Source organism: Thunnus maccoyii, chromosome 19 (genome assembly GCF_910596095.1).
Source record: "Thunnus maccoyii chromosome 19, fThuMac1.1, whole genome shotgun sequence".
Classification (NCBI taxonomy): Eukaryota; Metazoa; Chordata; class Actinopteri; order Scombriformes; family Scombridae; genus Thunnus; species Thunnus maccoyii.
Genome location: NC_056551.1, coordinates 1,618,641 through 1,639,668, shown reverse-complemented (window position 1 = coordinate 1,639,668; position 21,028 = coordinate 1,618,641). Strand labels below are relative to the sequence as shown.

The following is a 21,028-nucleotide window of genomic DNA, read 5'->3' as shown; positions in this document are numbered from 1 at the left end:
GAAGATTCTTCCCTCGCCCAAACACAATCACCGGATCCGAGAGAGACCACTGCTGCAACCCAGCGCTGTCAATGTACCTGCAGAAGGGAGAAAGGATTTCTCCACAGAGATGAAGGACTGCATTGTCTTTAAATGGGCTGACACCTTTGTTTTCTCCGCAACACCTGCTGAGGATCAGCTGCCATCAAACCCAGCGACAGAGCGAGAGGAAGGCCCTGTCAGCATCTGAGTTGAGGAACCAAGCCGGACCGAAAGATGGACTGAAACACACACCCAGCTCGCTTTCTGAAGCGACCAAGTAAGAGGCATCTGGGCAGAGGCAGTGTTATATTGTGTGTTGTTGGCTTTTAGCTTTTTAAGCTTTATTGCTTGTGTTATTGTTGTGTGAATTGATGGACCACTGAGTCCTTTTGCCTGCTGTGCTCTGAGGAGTAGTTAAAGTTTGCTACCTGTTTAGTTGTGTTCACCACATTAGAAGTGTTGTGTTTGTCCCACTCAGGACTGCTGTGTTTGTGCCACCGTGAGTGAGAAAGTAAGTTGTTTGTTGATCGAGTTTGTGTTCAGATGTAATGCATCTCTATGGTCCGTGAGAGGTTTGCCAGATGAACAAATCCTGTTGAGCTCTATGGGTTGTTCAAAGAGCAGCTTAACCGGTCAAACAGGAGGCAATGCCAGCACTGGTCCCAGTGATTGGTGAGAAGCCAGGTTCAACCAAGTCTCCCTTGTTTCGTTTTTTTTAACGATTAATTGACCATTCAGTGGTAAGCTCAGTCAAGCCTGGCCTCAGTCTGATTGGCTAAAACTTTTACTTTTTTTCTCTAAAAACTGCACCTTTCTGCACCTTTGAACGATGCATTTTACTGACCGCTAGACAGAGCAGAGGACGTCAACTACACATTGTTACACGCAGCAGAATGGCACTGTTTTGCTCGCTACACTAGCTAAAGAAGAAAAATATGTTGATTTGATAACAAGGGTTTGGCAAAAATCAGTAAAAGACATGTGGGTATAATAAAATTTGTTTTCTTTATTAGAATATATTTATGGGGAGGCCAGGCTTCCTTCGGCCTCTGAGAGAAACCGCCTCTGAACAGAAAGATTAAAAAAGAGGTAAATTAAAAGTGTAAAGGTGACAACTGTTGCTGACAATAAAACAAATGACGCACTTCCGGTTTCCACTCAGAAGCAGCAGAGATACTAAACACAAGAAACAGATGTCTCACTTCACTCTAAAGCGAGACAAAAAATGTACAAATGAGGCAGGAATTTTTTTTCCCTCTCTGTGAATTTTATTTTATTTTTTGATCCTGAGCCTCGTGGGCCCTTTCATGTCATCAGGCCCGGGTAGCCCCAGTAAGCCTGTGTATTAAAACAGTGTTGAAGCTGATTTCTCCTGGAAGAGCCAAATTCCTGGATGGGCGGGCCTGGCTCCCCAAGACCCACCCATAACACCGGGTCTGTATGGACATAATGGGCTGTTTTAAAAGGCTGTGGCTGTGGTCAGCTTGAATCCTCATTCCATCCATCCTTTGGTTCCTGAGGTATTCCCAGGCCAGATACCTGAAATACCTCCATTTGTAGGCTTCCAGGAGGCATTCCATTCATATTCCCCAACATCAACTGACTACTTTAAGTAAGAATAAGCAGCGGTCCCACTGTGAGCTGTAATACTTCTGGATGTCCAAGTATCCCACCCGGAACCCAGAAACTTTGCAATGGAAAATTATTATATAAGATGTTTCCACCACAGGAATTTTTGCAGGAACTAAACCTGCATTTGGACCAGAAGAACCAGGGAAAAAAGTCCTTGCTGTGGGGGGAGGTTTTAACGCCCCCACTTTAATTTATCATGGGTAAAGTTTACATAGTCTATACAGTTCTTCAGATGCAGTGGAAACCTAAATAGGAACTGCTGAATTCCTGAGATTAGTTCCCTTGGTTCTATATCCCTGTTTCAACCAAAAGTTCCAGGTACTTTGGGCCCAGAGGAACTAATCTCAGGAGCTAACCTTGGAAATTTAGTAACTGGAGTGCAGTCCTGTTTGCGTTTCCATGAACCAGGAAGATCATGCAAATTAGACCCAGGAGAAGTTAAAAAATTACAGCCGTGCTTGAAACACAGCATTCACACATGAGGAAAAAGCAACACAGATTTGTCCTGTTGTTCTTTGTATTTACTGCTACATTAGTTGGATGTCATGAATGACTGAAAAGGAGAACTGCAAAGGAGGAAAATGAATTAAGAATGTTTCCACAGTAAATCATCTGTTGAGTATTTGATGGTTATATATTTGTGCTTTGGAAAATAATCCCTGTGAAACAATCAGAAAATGTTTTATTTCTCTCATTCAGTGCTTTGTTCTCTTTACCGCCACTCCTCGTCCTCACTCGACCACCACCGTGCTGTCTCTCCTTCTCTTTCTCTCTCTATCCCTCTCCCTCTCTATTGCTGGTGCTCTCAGCTCGCTTGAGCTATTTCTCATCTCATCTTTTTCAAAATGAGTCGGGAAGCTGACAACAAAGATTAACTTTGCTTTTAACATTATCAAACAAAGAGAAATGTTCTCCCTTCATCCTAAACTGGTCCTAAATGAAGCGGTACGCAAGTTGAAGCCGCCAAGCTGTGTGTGTTTGACCATTCCTGCAAACCCCACCCCCAAAGTTCCTGTACTTTAAGAAAGTACTATCCTCCCAGTAGGGACATTTTGGGGGTAAGACAGTTTCCCTGGAACTTCATGTAGACCCTGGTCCCTCCAGTGGAAACGCAGGTTGAGGAACTGAATTCATCAAAAGGTTCTTAGTATCTGGGGAAAGTTCCTGCAGTCGAAATGTGGCTTCTTTGGTCAAAAATGGGCCACAGTTGCTTATATGCACAATCTCTTTACTTTGGTCACTACCCAGAGCTCATGACCATACAGTAGGCTAAGGTTTCAGTGTAGATTGACTGTCAAACCAAGAGCTTTGTCTTTGCAATGATGTTTCCTCATCCACCTGTCAATCTCAGACTTTGACCCTACAGGAAAAGATGTGCCAAGCTAATTTCATGGTACATTTGATTTTGTTATTTCTTATGCATTCATTAGAATTCATTATATGGGGAACATGAGTATCCACAGGAAGTTTCATGGGAACAAAGTGTTCAAATGGAATGCCTGACAGTGGTACAAGTTGGAAAGCTCAGGGACTCACCTACATCTTAAGGATTTATCTTATCAAGGCTATGAATATCTAGTAATAATAGTAGTTGAGATATCTTTTTCTGGACCAAGTATTGTCCACCACTTGACCAACATGCCACCTTAAAACTCATTACTGTGGAGTGAGGTGGTCTAACAAGAGGACTCTGGAACCACAGTGCTTTAGGCTGTTGCAAAACAGACAGACATTACAAAATGAAGGCAATAAACAGTTCTGATGCCTCAGTCCCCAGACTGTGTGAGTGATCAAGTGCTGCTGTCTACACTGTCCACAGGTTAGATAAGCAAGCTGAAGGCATGCAAACAGGCTCATCTTTTATTTAGTTATTATTTCCCCAGAGCACTAGCTTCAGCTGTTAGCCAGGCAGTAGCTTCCTTGTTTTCTGTAAATTTGTGTTTGTGTCATTTTTGGGTTCCCAATGCAAACTTTTGCTCAGACCTTCATGGTTCCCAGAGGTTGAATCCTAATAACCTTGGTGATCCCTTGACTTTTGATCTTGGTTGACATTTTGGGTTCAGAAATTTCTCAACAACTATTAGGTGGATTTCTACGAAATACTGGCACAGACATTAATTTTTCCCCCACAGGACGCATTGTAAAAATGTTGATGATGCCCTGCCTTTTGATCCAGCACTACTGTCAGGTCAAAATTTCAGTTTGTCCAATACTTTAGTTTATGACTAAATAACTGCAAAACTAACAACATTCCCATCAGCCTCAGCTGCATTTTGTGTTTAGTGCTAATTAGCAAATGATGGCATGGTAACATGCTAAACCAAGCTGTTCAACATGCAAAACATTGGCACAGTAACATCGTCATTGTGAGAATATTAGCAGGCTTATGTTTGAATAGCTCAGAGCATAGCTGAAGACTACTAGGCCTCTTAGAAATTTACGCCTGATATTAACATGTGATCTGTATCTGGAGACAATATTTGGATAACGACATCTGATCCTTGAGCCTTTGCATTTACACCTGGTATTAATAAGTGCTTTTGTTATCTTGACTCTACCTACATTGTTACCCTATTTACACCTGTCATTAACATATGATCTGATTTTGGATACATTATGCAGATAAAGAAAAACATGTTAATGCAGGTATAAATGCACTCAGAACACTTGTGATCAGAATGAGATTGGATCGACCAGACCACATATGGAGATAGTCAGGCTCACATTGTGATTGGATCTCAACCAGGTATGAATGCAATCCGTACAGTGTGACCACTTACCAAAAGTACAAATAGTAGTGGTAACTGAAAGTCTTCCCTTGCAAAAAAGTGAATGACGTCCGTTCATGGCAACAGTTTCCTTGACCACAAATCCAACAGCTCCGTCTAGCTAATTTGCATATTGAGATCCAATCACAATGTGGGCACAGCTGAGAAAACGAGAATGCATTTTAATGCCAGCTGTAAATGCAAAGACCCATTGATCGGATGTCATTATACAGATCACATGTTAATACCAGGTGTAAACGGGGCCTGTGCTGGGATCTCAATATGCAAAATACCTTGGTGATCTGGTGGACTGTGTCCCAGATCAAGGGAAGCAATACCATTGATGGGCATCATTCATTTTTTGTGAGGAAAGACTTAAGGTTACCACTACTAATTGTAGCTTTTGCCATGCTTGCTTAAGCTAGCAACAAGAGACGGAGTTAGGTGACCTTTCAACTTACTTGGTGGATTTTCTTCCTCAGAATGTGAACATGTACAGATTGCGTTTACACCTGTTGAGGTACAATCAGATCTCCAGATGTGGTCTGAATGAAAGGATCACATTCTGACCACATTAACATAGATATCCAGATAGAATATCTAGATACAGATCACATGTGCATGTTATTGCAAGGTGTAAACGGGGTCTTACTTGTGTTATTCATAACTTGTTGGTCAGAGCTGGGATACACAGTAGTTTTTATTAGAATGTTTAGTATGTGCGATTGGTGGAATTTTCCTTCCATGCTAACTGTTTTTCATTTAAAACAACAAAAGACAAGAATTCAAAAGAATGCATTTTTTATTTTAAGTACCAACACCTTTGGTAAGTTAGCAAATCTAAAATGCATTCTTGACAATGTCCAGATGAACTCAACAGAGAAATAAATAGCAAAGTGATACTAATTTACAGACTCATTAAAACAACACAAATACAATGATAAATAGCAGAATCAATTAATGAATTAGGATGTGTTTGTTTCTTGTACTCCACAATGGTATCATATTGTCTTTTAAATATATATTTTTTGATTTATTGTATACCAGCATGTTTTTGAGAAATAAATAAATTGCTGATCCTAACATGCAAAATTGGATGTTTGGATGTGTCTGAGGAACAATAACTACTTATAGTACATTATATACATTACACAGCCAACTTTTTTTTTTTTTTTTTTTTTTTTTTTTTTACAATAAAGAGACTTGGTAGTTGACTAAAATTACATCACCAAAACTATATTTGCTTAATTGTCCCATTAAAAACAACAGAAAATATTATTAATGCACCTTCAACTGTGTTACCTCCTGAGAAACATTTAGCCTAATGTTTATGTGAAACAGTTTGATTTGAACTTTATTCCCACTTTTTATACCGCTAATAAATACTTTTGCTGTGATATCTGTACAAATACTGACAATTCACAATCACAATCTACTGCATTAATCCCAGATTCAGACAGTGGGATGCATATGGAGTCAAATTCATGCTTCCCTTTGCTTTGGCTGGTGGAGGTCAGTCAGGTATATTTGGTGGATTCTTTGCAGGTATGTATTTCCCTGCCTACTGGTTTCTGTCTTGCGGGACAACTCTGTGGTCTGTATGTCTTGTGTCTGCACTGTTGTGAGCTCACTGTTCATGGTCCGGGAGTTGGTGTTGTAGGTGAGGTGGCACCGACAGTGATTTTGGGGTCTCAGGAGGCAAAGTAGGAGGTCTGCATGGAGTACAGGCGGTCAATGGGGTTCCCTGCCCGAGCATGCAAGGAGCCAACATCTGGAGTGGACATGAAGCAGTCACTTAGACTTGTCAGAGACGTGTCGCTGTCGATGTCGTGGAAAATGGAGTCACCTGGTAAGAACAGAGAGGAAGTCAAACAAAACTCAACTGCAGTGTCACACTGTCTTTTTTTTGTAACTTGGGCTTCATTTTATTCTATTAGTTTTGTTGTTCTTTGTTATATTCTTATTTATCAATTTTTACCCACCAGCTACCTTGATGAGATCAGCTGCAGCAGTTTTGAAGAGGTAATTTTTTACCCAAACTTATAACTACATTATTTATTTATTTTTTTGTCGATAGGTGGAAAAATAACTTTGCAACAAGCTGACAGACACCAGCCATGACGTATTATCATCTTATTAAGTTGTCTTTACAATTATCTACTTAAACATACCGCAGACATGGACTTATGTACTCATGGGGCACATTCAGTGTGGTTGTGCTTGTAGTTCATGCTTTTTCTTATCGACATTATTACTGATGTTTTTTTCTTCAATACACCTTACCTACGATTATGAGAAATATATTATTCTAGCTTCCGTCCAGTTATAGTACAATCCATCTCACCAGCAGAGCAGCTGCCCTACACTAAAATCCTTTAACAGTCTACATGAGTCTTGTGTTTTACCTGTAATGCCTTTGTTCATCATCTGTGATAAAATCATCACTTTTCCACATGGTCTAAGAAATAAAAAGTGTGCGTCCTAATACTAGTTCACTTATAAAATCCAAGCGTACCAAGGAGTGTCTCTCCTGCTGCTGACAGTGCTGTTAGTTGAAGAATCAATCACACTGGAAAGTAGGGGAGGCTGTACCAGCATCTGGTTCAAAAGTAGTTTAGCCAATTTTGTTAACATTCAACATTGGAGCTGAGAGCATCTGAGCAGCACAACTTGTTTTTATTCACTGCTGCTGTTTGTCCTTTCCTCTGTTTTTATGACAGTAAGTAGTTATGTCATTTGTAAAAGTTTCTAGATAATTCAAATAATAGCTGCTTAGAGAGCCCTAGTAGGAACCAGTAAGTATTTTATTAGTACCTGATTCAAACAACAAAATAATACTGTAAATCGCAGGCTGTATTATAAAGTGTTATCATTCTTTTCCTTAACTAATTATGTCACAACAGAAAGGGAGATACTCTAATAGCAACAATCCTCTGTGAAAAATAAAACCAACCAGCAACTGGAAATTCAAATTAAATAGTAATAACTTTGATGTGACAATAACATTAACAAGCTTGGCTTTGTTAACGGAAAACATTTGGAACAGTGTGTCTCTAATTGTAGCTGTTAGCATCACAGTGACAGTTTTCTACGAAGATAGACATCAAAGATGTAATATTGTGTTTGTGTACATGTGTGGTTGCACGAGCACACTGTTCTCATTGAGTACAAATGTTTAATTGCAGGAATGTGTAGCACTGCTCTCCTGGGTGTCACTGGCTTTATTGGGCTCACAGGGTCTAAATGATGACAACTTGATGGGTCATCCATTTTTAATCAGCCATCATGCCTTATTGGGTGATTCCCATCACCGCCAACAAAATAAGAGTCGGATTTGGAGGGAGCAGAGAGTCGTTATGGTAGGTAGGGATGCTATGGGTGTTCTAGTGTTAAAAAGAAACACTCACAGGTTCTCGCTCACTGGTGAGGCTGAGGATACAAGGGAAGTGGCAATACACCAGAGAGAGGTTAATCCCCTAGCAGAGTCAGGGTAAAGACGACAGGTACAGTCACAAAGGTACAGTAGGTGTGCATGTGTTTGTCCCCTACATATCACTAATAACTTTATTTTAAATGAAAAATAGATAATAGTAATAGAGTATTTTGACTTTGTGCCAACACATTACCACAGCATGTTGTATGGCTGAGTCTAAACACAAACTGAATCCTGAATGCTGTCCTCTAATTTTTGGCACTGTTGTTGGTTTGTTGATTTGTTTTCTCTAACTTGCTCAGTTTGCTATAGCACCCTCAGGTCTGTAGATCTCAGTACACTGTTGAACAGTATTGAGTTCATGAAATCAGTGAGCATTAAGGAAGCTTTGGGATTTAGTGGCACTATTCGGTGTACTAAAACATTTTATGAGTGTATCTTGAATGACCATACCATTTTTTTGCAGGCTTATCCCATTTACTAAAAAAACAAACAAACATATTTTTTGGTTATCAAATGGCTATGTGTAATGTGAAAGGTGTCAGTTGTACTGATGAATTTACAGAGAATTATAGCCAACTCTTATATAGCATATAGCATCTTTCAGTTTATTGTTTTGGTTTTATTGCCTACAGCTTTATTGTTTGGTTCAGTCTAGCGCTCTCATCAAGCTGGTTTCCAGCAGCAGCTGTTTTCAGTGAAAAAGCACCAAACAGCAGGCAGACACAATTAGCCAGCAAGCACATATATGTTGCTGTGTTTAAAAAGAAAAGCCTTATCAATTTTACTTTAATCTGTAACTTTGAAGGAGCTATGTCTGAACGACGGTCACTACGCTCAGGCCGTCCTGCTTTCTATCAGTGGAGGAGAGGAGCTGCTCAAGAAGACTCAGCAAAAATACCTAAGCAAGCAGAACAGCACTTCACTGGTGAAAAAGTTGATGTTACTACATTTGTTTGATGTTTTGTTGGTACAATAATAGGGGAAATATTTAAGCTGTATATTAACTTTATTCAATTAATCAATTTGTCCTCAACTCAAGCTTCTATCATTAGTGGTGACCCAGAACTGGAGGGACAATTTGCAAAGCTGTGAGCTGGAAGGAGGCTCACTTTACTTGCTGAATAACATTTCTGTCTGAGCTCATTCCCACGGCTCTCATGTTTCTTTTCAACATTTTTAAATCTGTAAATCCAATATTTTTTCTCTTTCTGGATTGTAATAAACACTTTTAAAACTGGCTCAAGATAAATCATCCACCATTTTTGTGCAAGTTGTGATATTGTTTTATGTTCACTGTGACCAATTATGTGCTGTATATCAACAGGTTTCACATCTCTGCGCAACCCAGTCTCTCGGCAGTTCATGAAATTGTCACGAAATTTAATCTGTAGATTTGTGTAGCCTACATGGACATGAATTTTCCTTTTTTTGTGACACTCAGCATGACTTTCAAACTAATGTATTTCAATTCGAAGTATCTGTCATGCCTGCACCACGTTTTTTCTTTTCCGTCAGTTGGGACTCGGGGGGCACAGAAGCTGTTTTAAAACTATAACCACTACATTACTCAACATTTAGTCATAAGATTTTATCCTTGTTTTTATTTCTTTATTTTAATTTTATCATTACAGTCAATGGTCCGTGTCAGTCCCGTGGGCAAACCGGAGGACCCGCTGACTTGTTGTGTGCAGAACTCCATTCAAAAATGTTGAGATTTAATATTGCTGTCCTTTTCTGAAAATGGGCTGCTAACATAAAACATGATAAAACCTGACAGTTTGACTGACCGACTGACAGAATGTGACATTTTAACAACCAAAGCAGTGAGATTGAAATCAGAGTTTTTATGAAGTTTTTATGAACTGTTGAGTGAATCAGGCCAGCTATATGTTACATTCCAGGACGACATCTCTCCAATGATGTATTTGGTTTATACGACAAAGTTTCAGATGAAACTTTTTGTTTGTTTTTTATTTTTTAGTGGAAATAGTAACCAAAATGAGTCACCTTCAGAGATTACAACACTGCTTACAATTTAGGGCATTGCTATAGGCTTGGAGGAATGCCTGAAGTGCTTGGGTTAGGGGTAGGTTTAGAGTTAGGGTTGGGGTTAGGATTGGGACCAGGGTTAGGGCTGGAAAGACCAACCCATTCTCATTCCCAGGTCATCAAATACCAAATATAGACACATGCATAGGCTACTATTTACACAACTCTGGACCCTTGTATCTTTATTATTCTTGGTTTTGTTATTCTATGTCAGCATGACATACAGTAGCCCATTCAGTTAGAATCTGTTTTATTAGCCAATGCAAGCATACAAAGAATATGTCTTGGAATTTGCTGCCAAAAAATGCAACACAGAAGGCTAAAAATAGACAAAAGTAAGGTAATATTAATAATAATGAAATAAACTAAGTAATATTAAAATTAAATTGAAATTTTGAAATCTATCAACAGAATTGAATAGTAATAGTTTTGAAATGGGATATAAAACTTGATATGAAATATTGACAGTACAAAGGAAATATAGACTGTGCTATGGACAAAGAAATGAAGTGTATGAAATATATGAAGGTGACAAGAGCAAAAATTAAATGTGACGTGCATAAATAATTCAATACGTAACAGTTGAGGTTTAATGCAATGCACAATCTAAAGTCCAGTTTGATGAAATATATAAAAGTGACAAGTGCAGGGATTAAATGAGGGATGTGGAATTTAGAGTCCAGTTTGATAACCCTGTCTTCAGTGTGGCAGTGATGCACACACATACACATGCGTGCGTGCACATAAGCACACACACACGTTTCAAGAAAGATGATATCATTTCATTCACATATATATAAATATAGCAAGTCAATTTTATTTATGTAGCACCAAATCACAACAGGAGTTGGTGCTACATACTTTACCTACCTACTTTACACTTTTCAAATAGAGCAGGTCTAGACTACTCCTTAATTTACAGAGACCCAACATTCTCCCATGAGCAAGCACTTGGTGACAGCAGCAAGGAAAAACTCCCCTTTAACAGGAAGAAACTTCAAGTTGAACCAGGCTCTAGGTGGGCAGCCACCTGCCTTGACCAGTTGGGTTGATAGCACCTGGTATTCCCAGGCTGTCTCCCATCCAAGTATTAACCAGGCCTGACCCTGCTTAGCTTCCAAGATCAGACTCACCCAGGGTGGTATGGCCGTAAGCAACTTCAAGCTTTACAATCACAGGCTGTAAAACGCCTTTGCTTAACAGACATAGTGGCGTTTGGATTCAGGTTCCGGTGGACTGGTGGCAATTTGAAATGGAATGAAGCCCACCAACAGCAGATAACCCAAAACACTGTTTGAATGTGCCACATCTGCCCATAACACAATGAACTTCCTCAGCCTACTACTATCAAAAACTGTCAAAAAAAACCTTTTTTTCAGAAATGATGGAGAAATAATTTAAACTGATGGCCTTAACATTAACCTCGTATTGTTGAGGTATCAAGGACACTTTCGTGTTTTTATATTGAGAAAAGTCCACCAGACTGACCAGGACCACTGACCAGGCTACCGTAGAATTAAATTTAAATAAAGAAATAACAATAAGGATAAAATCTTAATGTAGCAGTTAAAGCTAAAAAAAAGAATAACAAATGAGAAAAAACAATACAGTGTCTGTGCTCCTGAGTCCTGACTGACAAAAAAAAAAAAAAACGTGGTGCAGGCACAAAGCATACTTCCAGTTGAAATACATTAGTTTGAAAGTCATGCTGAGTGTCAAAAAAACTGGAAAATTTGTGTCCATGTACACAAGTCTATAGGTTAAATTTCATGACTATTCACAAACTGCCATGAGACTGGGTTGCTCTGCAACAGAAATTTTCATACTATAGTGACATTAATGGAAACCAGTGGCTGCCTAGGAAGTAATAATTTTACCCCTGTAAAGATTTGAAGACTCACACTGGGTTGGGTGCTGTACAAATCCAGGTACAGTCATTGTAGAGTGTAATGCTCACCATAGGGATTCATGTGGTCTCCAGGCATCTGCGGTGGGGTGAGGCCCTGCTGGAAGGGGTCAGTGTTGTAGCTGTTGTGCTCCATGGTAACCAGCTGCTGCTGGTTTGAAGGTAGCGGCCCTGAGTAGGAGCTGAGCAGGCCCTCCATGCAACCTGATATCACCTCTGCAACAGTCAGTGGAAACACTTAGAGAGAGAAGACCGTAGTGATCATCTTATAATTACATTGTCTTACTCTATGTGTGAGGGCACCCATAAACTAAAACCTAACCCACCTTCAATGACTCAGTGTGACATGAGGTGTGTTTCCATCCACATGTTTTTATTCATATTTTCAATTTGCACTTGGCTGAGGCAGAAATGTTGGTGTATCGATATAAGCAGAAAGTAACAAAGTGCAATTGAAACAGACTGTACAGAAGCATGTGACTTCAACATCCACTGGAGCTTCCACTGAAGAGACGAAAAATAGTGACAATTGAAAACATCAGTATAAGCGTCTCCATCAGCCAGATCACAATCTTTGTTTTTCCAGGCTATATGCCAACCAGTAAACCCTACTCCAGTTCAGAGGGTAGTGATAATGCACTTGAAGCTGTTTGATAACCGCCAAAAAGGTCAGAAGTACAGAACTTGCACAGTTTAGCTAGTTAGGTAACAGCTACACACAAACAGGGATAAAGAAGGCTTCTTTGTTTGTCATTTCAGCTGCTGTTGCTAGCGACTACTTCCAGATCACTTACTGATGTAGTTACAGTGAAGATTATGTTTGTGTCTTGGAGAGACGGATGCATTGACACCTTCTCAACATCAGGCTAGAATGTGTGACAGATGCAATCAGAATATTGATTTGGCTAACGGAGACATATATACAGTATGTGGCTATATAAAGAATTTTTAGCTAAACAACCAGCAACACTTCCAGTGTCCTGCTTTGCTCATCATCTGGCTGAAGTGCAAACTCCAGCAACAGAAGTTACAGACGCACTCAGCGTAGCGCAGTGGTAGCAGTGGTGGGATCATGAAAAGGCTTCCTGCATATGTGATTTGTCTTTCTGGTGTGATGTACCAATGGGTTCTGCCTCAACACCACTCGCTCTTGAGCTGCGAATTTCAAAATTTCATATATCTTAAAAAGCCCTATAAGTGTAATCATACGCTTATTCATACAACTGAAATGAAAGGGGTTAATTGGATCGTCAGTGATCAAATCTGGATTCCCTGTCTATCTGTGAGTCTTGTACACACTAAAAATCACTGGGTTCAGTTTTTACCCAGTTTGGATCAATATAGCACCAATACAACATCAGGTTAGCTTTACCCAGTAGCTATCTGTTATTTTGACCCAGTGTTACACAGAACAAGCTTTAGCTAAAAACTGTCACAATTGTATTGTTTCTTGTATAAAATGATGTGCATATGACATTCAAAAGTTACACAAGCTATTGACAATCAATAATAAATTTGACATGCAAGTTTAAAAGAGTAGATTAGATTATAACAAGCTTTAGTTTGGGGAAAAAATCCAATAGTAAAATAAAAAATAACACTAAAACTGGGTCAAAACAACATTAATCCAGTATTGTGTTGGTGCTATATTGACCCAAACTTTTCACCCAGTGATTTTTAGAGTGTATTGTTTTAACAGTTATTTCATTTGTTTATTTTCTTTCTAATGTATTCATCTGTCTGTTGATTTATTGATTTACATGCATGAAATATTACATTTTCTGGCTCTGGAGCAGTAGGTTTTAAACATCTCTTCAGAAACAGACACTAGTGTACATCCATGTTTTTCAGTAAGCTATGAATGCTGAACAACAAACAGTTTCTCATCAAAGTATATACATACATACATTGTCTGACTGGTTGTTTGATCTCGAGGATGTCTCACCAGTCGTCTAGGAGGCTTCATCTCATCCTAACATCAACTTCAAACAACAACCATTTGCTGGTTTACTCAGCTCATTTGGTTAACAGCGGCAGCTTCCACTATAATAAACCCCGCTGCTATGCCAATATTGACATGCTGGAAGTCCCTGAACAGATAGAGGCAGTGCTTGCCAAAGCACTGAGCCACTTATCTAAACTGTCTGCTCATATCCGCTGTGAGACCACAGTGGCAATAAGCCTGCTAGCTACGAGGAGCTGTGCTGCAGAGAATGATGGCTGTGGCCCACACTTTATAGCCCTGCTGTCGGAAAAAACTCAGATTTACCAGCAGAGATGACACTCTGGCTTTAGAATATATAATAATGCTAAAGCCTACTAAACAGGGAGTGTTTGTAGACTGACTCTGCTCTGTTTATTGTTCTCATAATAAATTTCATATTTCAAGCTGTTTCTCCAAATACTGTAATTCATAAATTACCTAGCTCCCAGTAATTACTGTAATTACAATAGTGGACAGATTACATCTTGCACATGGACATCAAGTGTGCTTTTCTTTTTGTGACATCAGAGAGAGCAGCTAACCAGTACAGAATACACACACAAATCATAAATCCTCACCTTGGCCTAGCCTTTGGCTGTTGTGCTGCTCCTGCTGTTGCTGTTGTCTGCGGGCTAACTTCTTCATCTGTAAATAAACCAACACAGTAAACAGCTTGGTGTCTGACTGACAGGCATGTATTGGCAAAACAATCAATTACAAAGATGTGAAAGAGCTGACTTGTAAATATCCTCTAAATTATATTCAGAATACTAAGTGATACTGTATGAAATTCTGTCAGGTGATCAAACCATACCTGAGAGATAAACTGGACAGACAGCTGAAACTAAAACATGTGCTCTGAACTTCAAGGAATTTGAATATTCTATAAGACCTGCATTCATTGCTTTATGTTGAATTCAGACTACATGATGTCTGCCCAATAATGACATTGACCAATAAGAGCTCAGAGTGCTCTTCAACTGTTAACATGGAGAAGAGAAAGAGGAATGCGTTGATTTGACCATTTGACTCTCACCCTTGGGGCAGGAACATTATGCCAAATGAATCCCACCTGTGGGTGTGCTGTCCCCCTCTAAACACATACAGTATAGTATAACAAAATATCATGTACATCTAATGCCTGATTAGTGAGAACAACAATAACAATAAAATATACTGATCCACCTGTGGTGATAATCCTATTATTCATAGCACCATATGAATTTGGAAACAGGTGAAGAAACCCCTTAATTTAAGAGCGCTTTCTTTCAACTTTCAACTGACCCCTCCGTCTACAGTGGCACATGTATGGCTTTCATTTAGTAGGACACCTGTATGTTAATGACATTTTCACCAGTTACCTGCAATTACAGAAAAAATACAATATACCTACAACTTTATTTCTGATCTGATACAAGTTAGGGAAACAGCAGCTGCCTCGTTGTATTACATTGGAATCCAGTGAATGGTATGTCTGTTTGAAGTCAAGATCTGACACCAAAAAGACAACATCAATCCTGTACAGTAGACTTATGGAAAACTGAAGCTCTTCAATTGTACCCAAACCAACAATGTATCATTCCATCTCTCAGAACAGTCTGACTTCTCTACACTATCTGTGGCACTCAGACCCAAAGCCCATTAGTTTGTAAATCTTTAGAAACACCTCACTAATTTATAATTTCATTTTTAAAACGGTTCAGTAATTTTCTAAAACAGCTGGTCACTATGGTTTTTAACAAATGTTACTCAAACAGGAGAAAATAGTGTATTTGTTGGTGATTATTTTCAGTGAAAGACACATTTTGTGTTCTAGTGAGTATTTCTGGCAACATTATGGTTTAAGTGAGAGTGGTATAGATACTGTAACAAGCATTTTAATTCATTTCACACACAGCAGTAGGTCAGCATGGAGTCAAGTGTTGCAGCAGCTTCTCTACCTTCACACGTGATCATTAATTTTATCAGGACAAGATGCAAAAAGACAAGTTGTCTTAGAATTTTTTCAGAGAAGAAAGAGTAAGGGTGTTTTCACACCTGCACTCTTTGGTCCGGTTAAATTGTACTCTGGTTCATCTTCCCCCTCGGTGCAATTCATTTTGGCAGGTGTGAACACATTAATTGTGAGGACCAAAACAGCTGTACTGAGACCCTTTAGAGGATGTGGTCTCGGTCCACATGAACTCTGGAGTGGTTCGTTTGTGGTGGGAACATAATCCGACCTCAATCTGACCTGACATGTACTCTGCAAGTTTGAGCAAAACAGCTCCACATACGTTACATTTGGCCAGTGGATCTTCTTCCTGTGTTTACATTCCTGCTCCTGCCTAAAACACATCTGACCAATGAATGACGTGAATTTTCTCTCATGGCTTGTGGTGTTGCATTTTGGCTTGCTTCAATTTTTCTCTGTGTGAAAAGAAAGTGAACCAAGCGGAAAACGCACCAAGTTCACCAACTCATCAGCTCATCAGCTGATTCGGACCAGAGCAAACAAACTACAGTTGTGCAAACACTCTAAGACAGTGGCCAGTACACACAAACATAATTAAAAATTAACATGCCAGCATTGATTTGATATTGGTAAATGGTAAAATGGTAAATGGACCGCACTTATATAGCACCTTTCTAGTTTTCCGAACACTCAAAGCGCTTTTACACTAGAAGCCAAATTCACCCATTCACACACACACTCATACACTGATGGCAGGGACTGCCGTGCAAGGTGCCAACCTGCTCATCAGGAGAATCTAATCATTCACACACACATTCACACACCAAATTGCTCCCGATGGCACAGCCTTTGGGAGCAATTTGGGGTTCAGTATCTTGCCCAAGGACACTTCGACATGTGGCCACAGCCACCCCTATTGTAGATTATGTGACCTGAGTAAACAAGCAATGTGATACTAGTCACACTAATAGATTCATAATTGATTGCAATAAGAGGCCTATTAGATATTCAGACTTTGACAAGCTTATTCCTCAAAATGTCGACAAGCTGAGCAAATAGTAGATTATACATTCTTGATCCACTGAAGCTTAACTGATAAAGAACTGGTTTAGACAATTAAGCACTTTTGGCAAAAAAAAAAAAAAGACTTCCACTTGGTATTAATATGCAGCCAGTTTGTGGATACATTATCTGGATAATGACATGTGATCACAGGCCTTTGCATTTACACCGACTAATTCACAACAAACATGATGAATAAGTGGTACAGATCATATGTTAATATCTGATAATGGGTCATAATTAAAACAAGGCAAAATGTGGATGTGAACCTGCTGCAGGAATCTTACACATCAACATATGGACAAGTCAGTTTGAAGGAAAAAGCATATCTGAACAGCTAATCCGTATAACTTAAAATGCCTGAGTAAATTATTTTAATGCCTTTTCCTATATGAAACTTTAATTAACCTCATAGTGAAACTGAGTTGTTGAAGAAGTAGAGGAACATTTAATGCATAGCAACTATAATTGATAAACATCTGACAATTCCATGACTCTCCAGGAATTCCAAAAAACAGAATGAAATGTGTGCTCTTACTTTAGCTGGTCCTTATTCTGTGCTCACATCATGTGGGAGTTACACTAATCAGCTGTTTCCAACTTGTAAACACCATTCAACATTCAAGTCCTAATCATGACTGTGAAACTTGAAAAAGCAAACAAACATGGGTGCCTCAAATTTAAGGTAACATTAGTTTAATGGTAGGCGTTTGAGAACTTTTTGTCCATTTCATCCAATGGTCATGGTTTGCCTGCGCTATTGACACCCATCAAATGAGGCAACGCTATCAGCAGTCAGTGTGTGTTGCACTAAAAAGATGGAGTTTCAGTGCCAGGCATTCTTAAAGGACAGGTTCACAATTTTTCAAGTATTTCTTAAAACAACAGTCAGGAGCCCAAATGTTGTAATCATTGCTCCTGTTCATACTGACTATTAGAAGATCCCTTCATAATGCACTTACAATGTAAATGATTGGAGACAAAATCCACAGTCCTCCTTCTTTGCAAAAATGTATTTAAAAGTTTATCTGAAGCGTCCAAATGAGTAAAATCTGTACAGTACTCATACTGTACAGGGGTCACATTTTCATTCCATTTGACTTTGCAGGCCTCTGTTTGGTTTGATTTTGATTTGACTGATGTCAATATGAATCTGTTTTGGAATCTCTTACTGGAGTGAAAAGCACAAGCACAGTAAGCTGGCAGCTGTACGATGACATGAACGCTCATAAACACAAGGATCTTTCCCATTGTTATCTTCCATCAAACATGTTGTGAAAGCAGCGTTAACCGTTGTATGGAGTGTGAGTGTTGACAGCTTGTTTTTGGTGTAGTTCTGCACTGACCTTTGCTCTCTGGTTTTGGAACCAGACCTGGACCACACGTACACTGAGGCCCGTCTCTGCTGCCAGCGTCTCTCTCACCTGGAGGTCACAGCAGTCACACTCATTAGCCCTTTTCACACATTAACAATGTGTGGGGACCTCATGTAATTAACCCTTTGAATGCTATGGTGTTTTTGTTTGTTTTTAATTTCCATTTATATTAACTATAAATGTCATCCAGACATGTCATATATTGTTTTTTTCAGTTAGGCTATTCATGTATGCCATAATTTGTGTGTGAGTAGTACTATACATGTTCAAGGAGACCTTTTACCAAAATAAATAAATAATAATATAAATTTAAATTTTCTAAGTGTCTTTATGTCCAGGGGTTTTCTATACAGCACAAATATCCATATATGAATGGATAGAGGGGATTGTCAGGGTTCCAGGGATATAAGAACGTATTGATAGCACCAAACGAATGAAATACAGAAGCCCCATTTTTGATCGATTTGATCACTCTGATTGATTTGCTGATTGTAATTGTTCTGTATCAGCCATCAAGGATCAGTAGGTTTATTGACATCATCCTGATTGATATGAAGTTGTGATGTTATGTTTTTGGGAAAGAAGAAAGAATTTTCTGTGTTTACATGATGGTGAACCTGCACAGAATTAGATGCTGCATTTACTTCTAAACACTTGCAGTTTCCACGCAGGCATGGATGTAGCTGTAAAACTTTTTACTGGAGAAAAAGTCAGAAATTTGATGATTATGAACCAATATCTAAAGTTATAAGAAGCATGTCTTTTCTGTGATTTCAAAGCGGATGCTTACTGATGCCTATCTTTAACAGACCTCAGAGAAACATACATCATGTAAAGGTTAAGTTCTGCTGATTTTTACAGTGTGTGTATGATGTCTGTGAATTCTGGTTTAAAAGAGTTGTGACTTGAGATTGAGATTAAGGGGTAGAAATTTTGATGCATTGCAACATGAAATACTTTAGTAGTCAACTTGCATGTCCTTCATATCCAAGTTGTATTTGGTAACTGATGAGTCTACTCATCAGCACAGTCTGATTTTGCTGGCACTGAGTTGATTGTATGGAACTTGGATCATATTGAGGTGATGTTTGAGGAAAGTCCAAAACTCTGAGCTTCCACCTACAGTAGGGGGCACAAGGGAGTTAAAGGGGGGCACGAAGGGAGAGTCAAAACTCATACTCCTTCTTTGAGTCATAACATAGTCAAATCTGAACACACAGACATGATACACATATTTTTAGAATCAATGTAATTTACACTTCCCAACAATACCATTATCATCTCTATAAATCTGTTTGGAATTCAAAGAAAAAAGACGTTCCCTATAACTCCAGAACTTGCCTGAGAATCATCACATTTTTAAGTTTTTTTCAGTATGAAAGTAATCCAGTGATAGTTGTCTGTACATCCACAGGAGCTGCTAATAGCTAATTCTGCATAAAAAATGTTAACAAATATAGGCTGAAGAAACAGAGCTGAAGTTGTAGCCCACAACTCACTGAATCCAAGGCAACATCCCCCCAAAGCAGGGAAATGTAGTTCCAAAATTAGGGGGCAGTTGTCTCAGTTTTACCTGAGGGAGCCCACAGTGTCAGACTTTAAAAACCCCTGGTCCAGGATAAGCGAGCACCAGAACACTATGGTGAACTTTTTCCAGTTAATACAGGCTATGTTAGGTAGACATTACTATTGTGTGCCTAGAAACACACTTCTGTTGAAAGTATTGCATGCTGAGGTTTCTCTGTGCACCTTTCTGCAAGGTTTGGAGGAGACCTCAAAGGAGGCCTTGAAGGCCCTTCTCTGCTGGGTGGTGAGGATGGTGCGTGGTCTTTTGGGCCGTCGAGGGTCTTTGCTGTCATCACTGCCTTTTCCCTGACCAGCAGGACACTTCTCTGAATTCACATCCAGATCCTCATCCTCGCTCTTATCTGTTACCCGACAGAGAAAAACAAACACAGTTTTTTCATTTTAGTTTACTGCAGTTTTGGCTCGACTGATGGGCTTGAAATGATGGTGAAAAGTGAATCAAATAGTACCTGAGTCAGAGTTGTCTGGGCTGACTGTGCTGAGCAGGTCCCGCTCCCTCTCATAGTCACTCTTACACAGCAGCTGACCTTCCTTCAGGACAAACTCATCTCCTTTGCACAGCTGGCGCTCACAGACACAGCAGGAGAAGCAGCTGAGGTGGTAAACACTCCCCACAGCTCGCATTACAAACTCAGTGGGTGCTATTTTCTCCAGACAGCCGCTGCATTTGGTGGCAAACAACCTGAGGAGATACAGGAGAGAGAAGAGTTTTAACAGTGCAAATTTACACTTATACCCTACAATTTCTGCCAGACCTCAACTGGACCCAGAGCAGCACACGAATACTACACAATCCTACCTGGGTTGTCATGACACTTTTTTTCTCATCCTAGAATATGCACTTAAATATAAGTTTAACAGAAAAGACCATAAAACTTGTTCGATAATATTAATCATGACAAAAAATATAGTAAGTGCGACAATAGGTTTTGAATGAAAAGCATATAAAGGTATGAGCATGGTATGAGAAGTTACCAATCAAGGGATGCCACCTTCACTCAACAGCATACCATCATTAACCACACAACCTCATTGATATTTATGACACATTGCTGTTTTACTGGGTTGACTGAGGGCTGATTAGTACACAGAATCAATATTTAGGCCAATGGTTCAACCCAGGTCCTTGGTGGACTGCCATAATTGTTATTGTCATTACACTTTTATTCTTCTGAGTACGTGAAGACCCACTTGTTCCTCCTCCATCATTTACCCAGGCTTTTCCCATTAAAGACCCCTGAACTTCAGTTCTG

At 39.3% G+C, this 21,028-nt stretch overlaps 1 protein-coding gene and 1 long non-coding RNA gene across 2 annotated transcripts in view; one reads left to right on the top strand and one right to left on the bottom strand.

The window, feature by feature from the left end:
• Positions 1-5,641: 5,641 nt before the first annotated feature.
• LOC121885148 (LIM/homeobox protein LMX-1.2-like) overlaps positions 5,642-21,028 on the bottom strand; it is a 69,349-nt gene continuing 53,962 nt past the window's right edge. The window contains exons 3-8 of the mRNA XM_042394332.1: positions 20,225-20,457; positions 19,938-20,116; positions 18,159-18,236; positions 14,375-14,441; positions 11,864-12,028; positions 5,642-6,267 (exon numbers count right to left, since the gene is read on the bottom strand). Of these exons, the coding sequence (XP_042250266.1) occupies positions 6,113-6,267; positions 11,864-12,028; positions 14,375-14,441; positions 18,159-18,236; positions 19,938-20,116; positions 20,225-20,457 (877 nt within the window). The 3' untranslated portion in view covers positions 5,642-6,112. The remainder of the gene's footprint in view (positions 6,268-11,863; positions 12,029-14,374; positions 14,442-18,158; positions 18,237-19,937; positions 20,117-20,224; positions 20,458-21,028) is intronic.
• LOC121885150 lies at positions 6,185-9,044 on the top strand. The gene is made up of 3 exons (XR_006092476.1): positions 6,185-6,270; positions 8,663-8,782; positions 8,897-9,044. It is a non-coding gene; the product is annotated as an uncharacterized LOC121885150 (long non-coding RNA).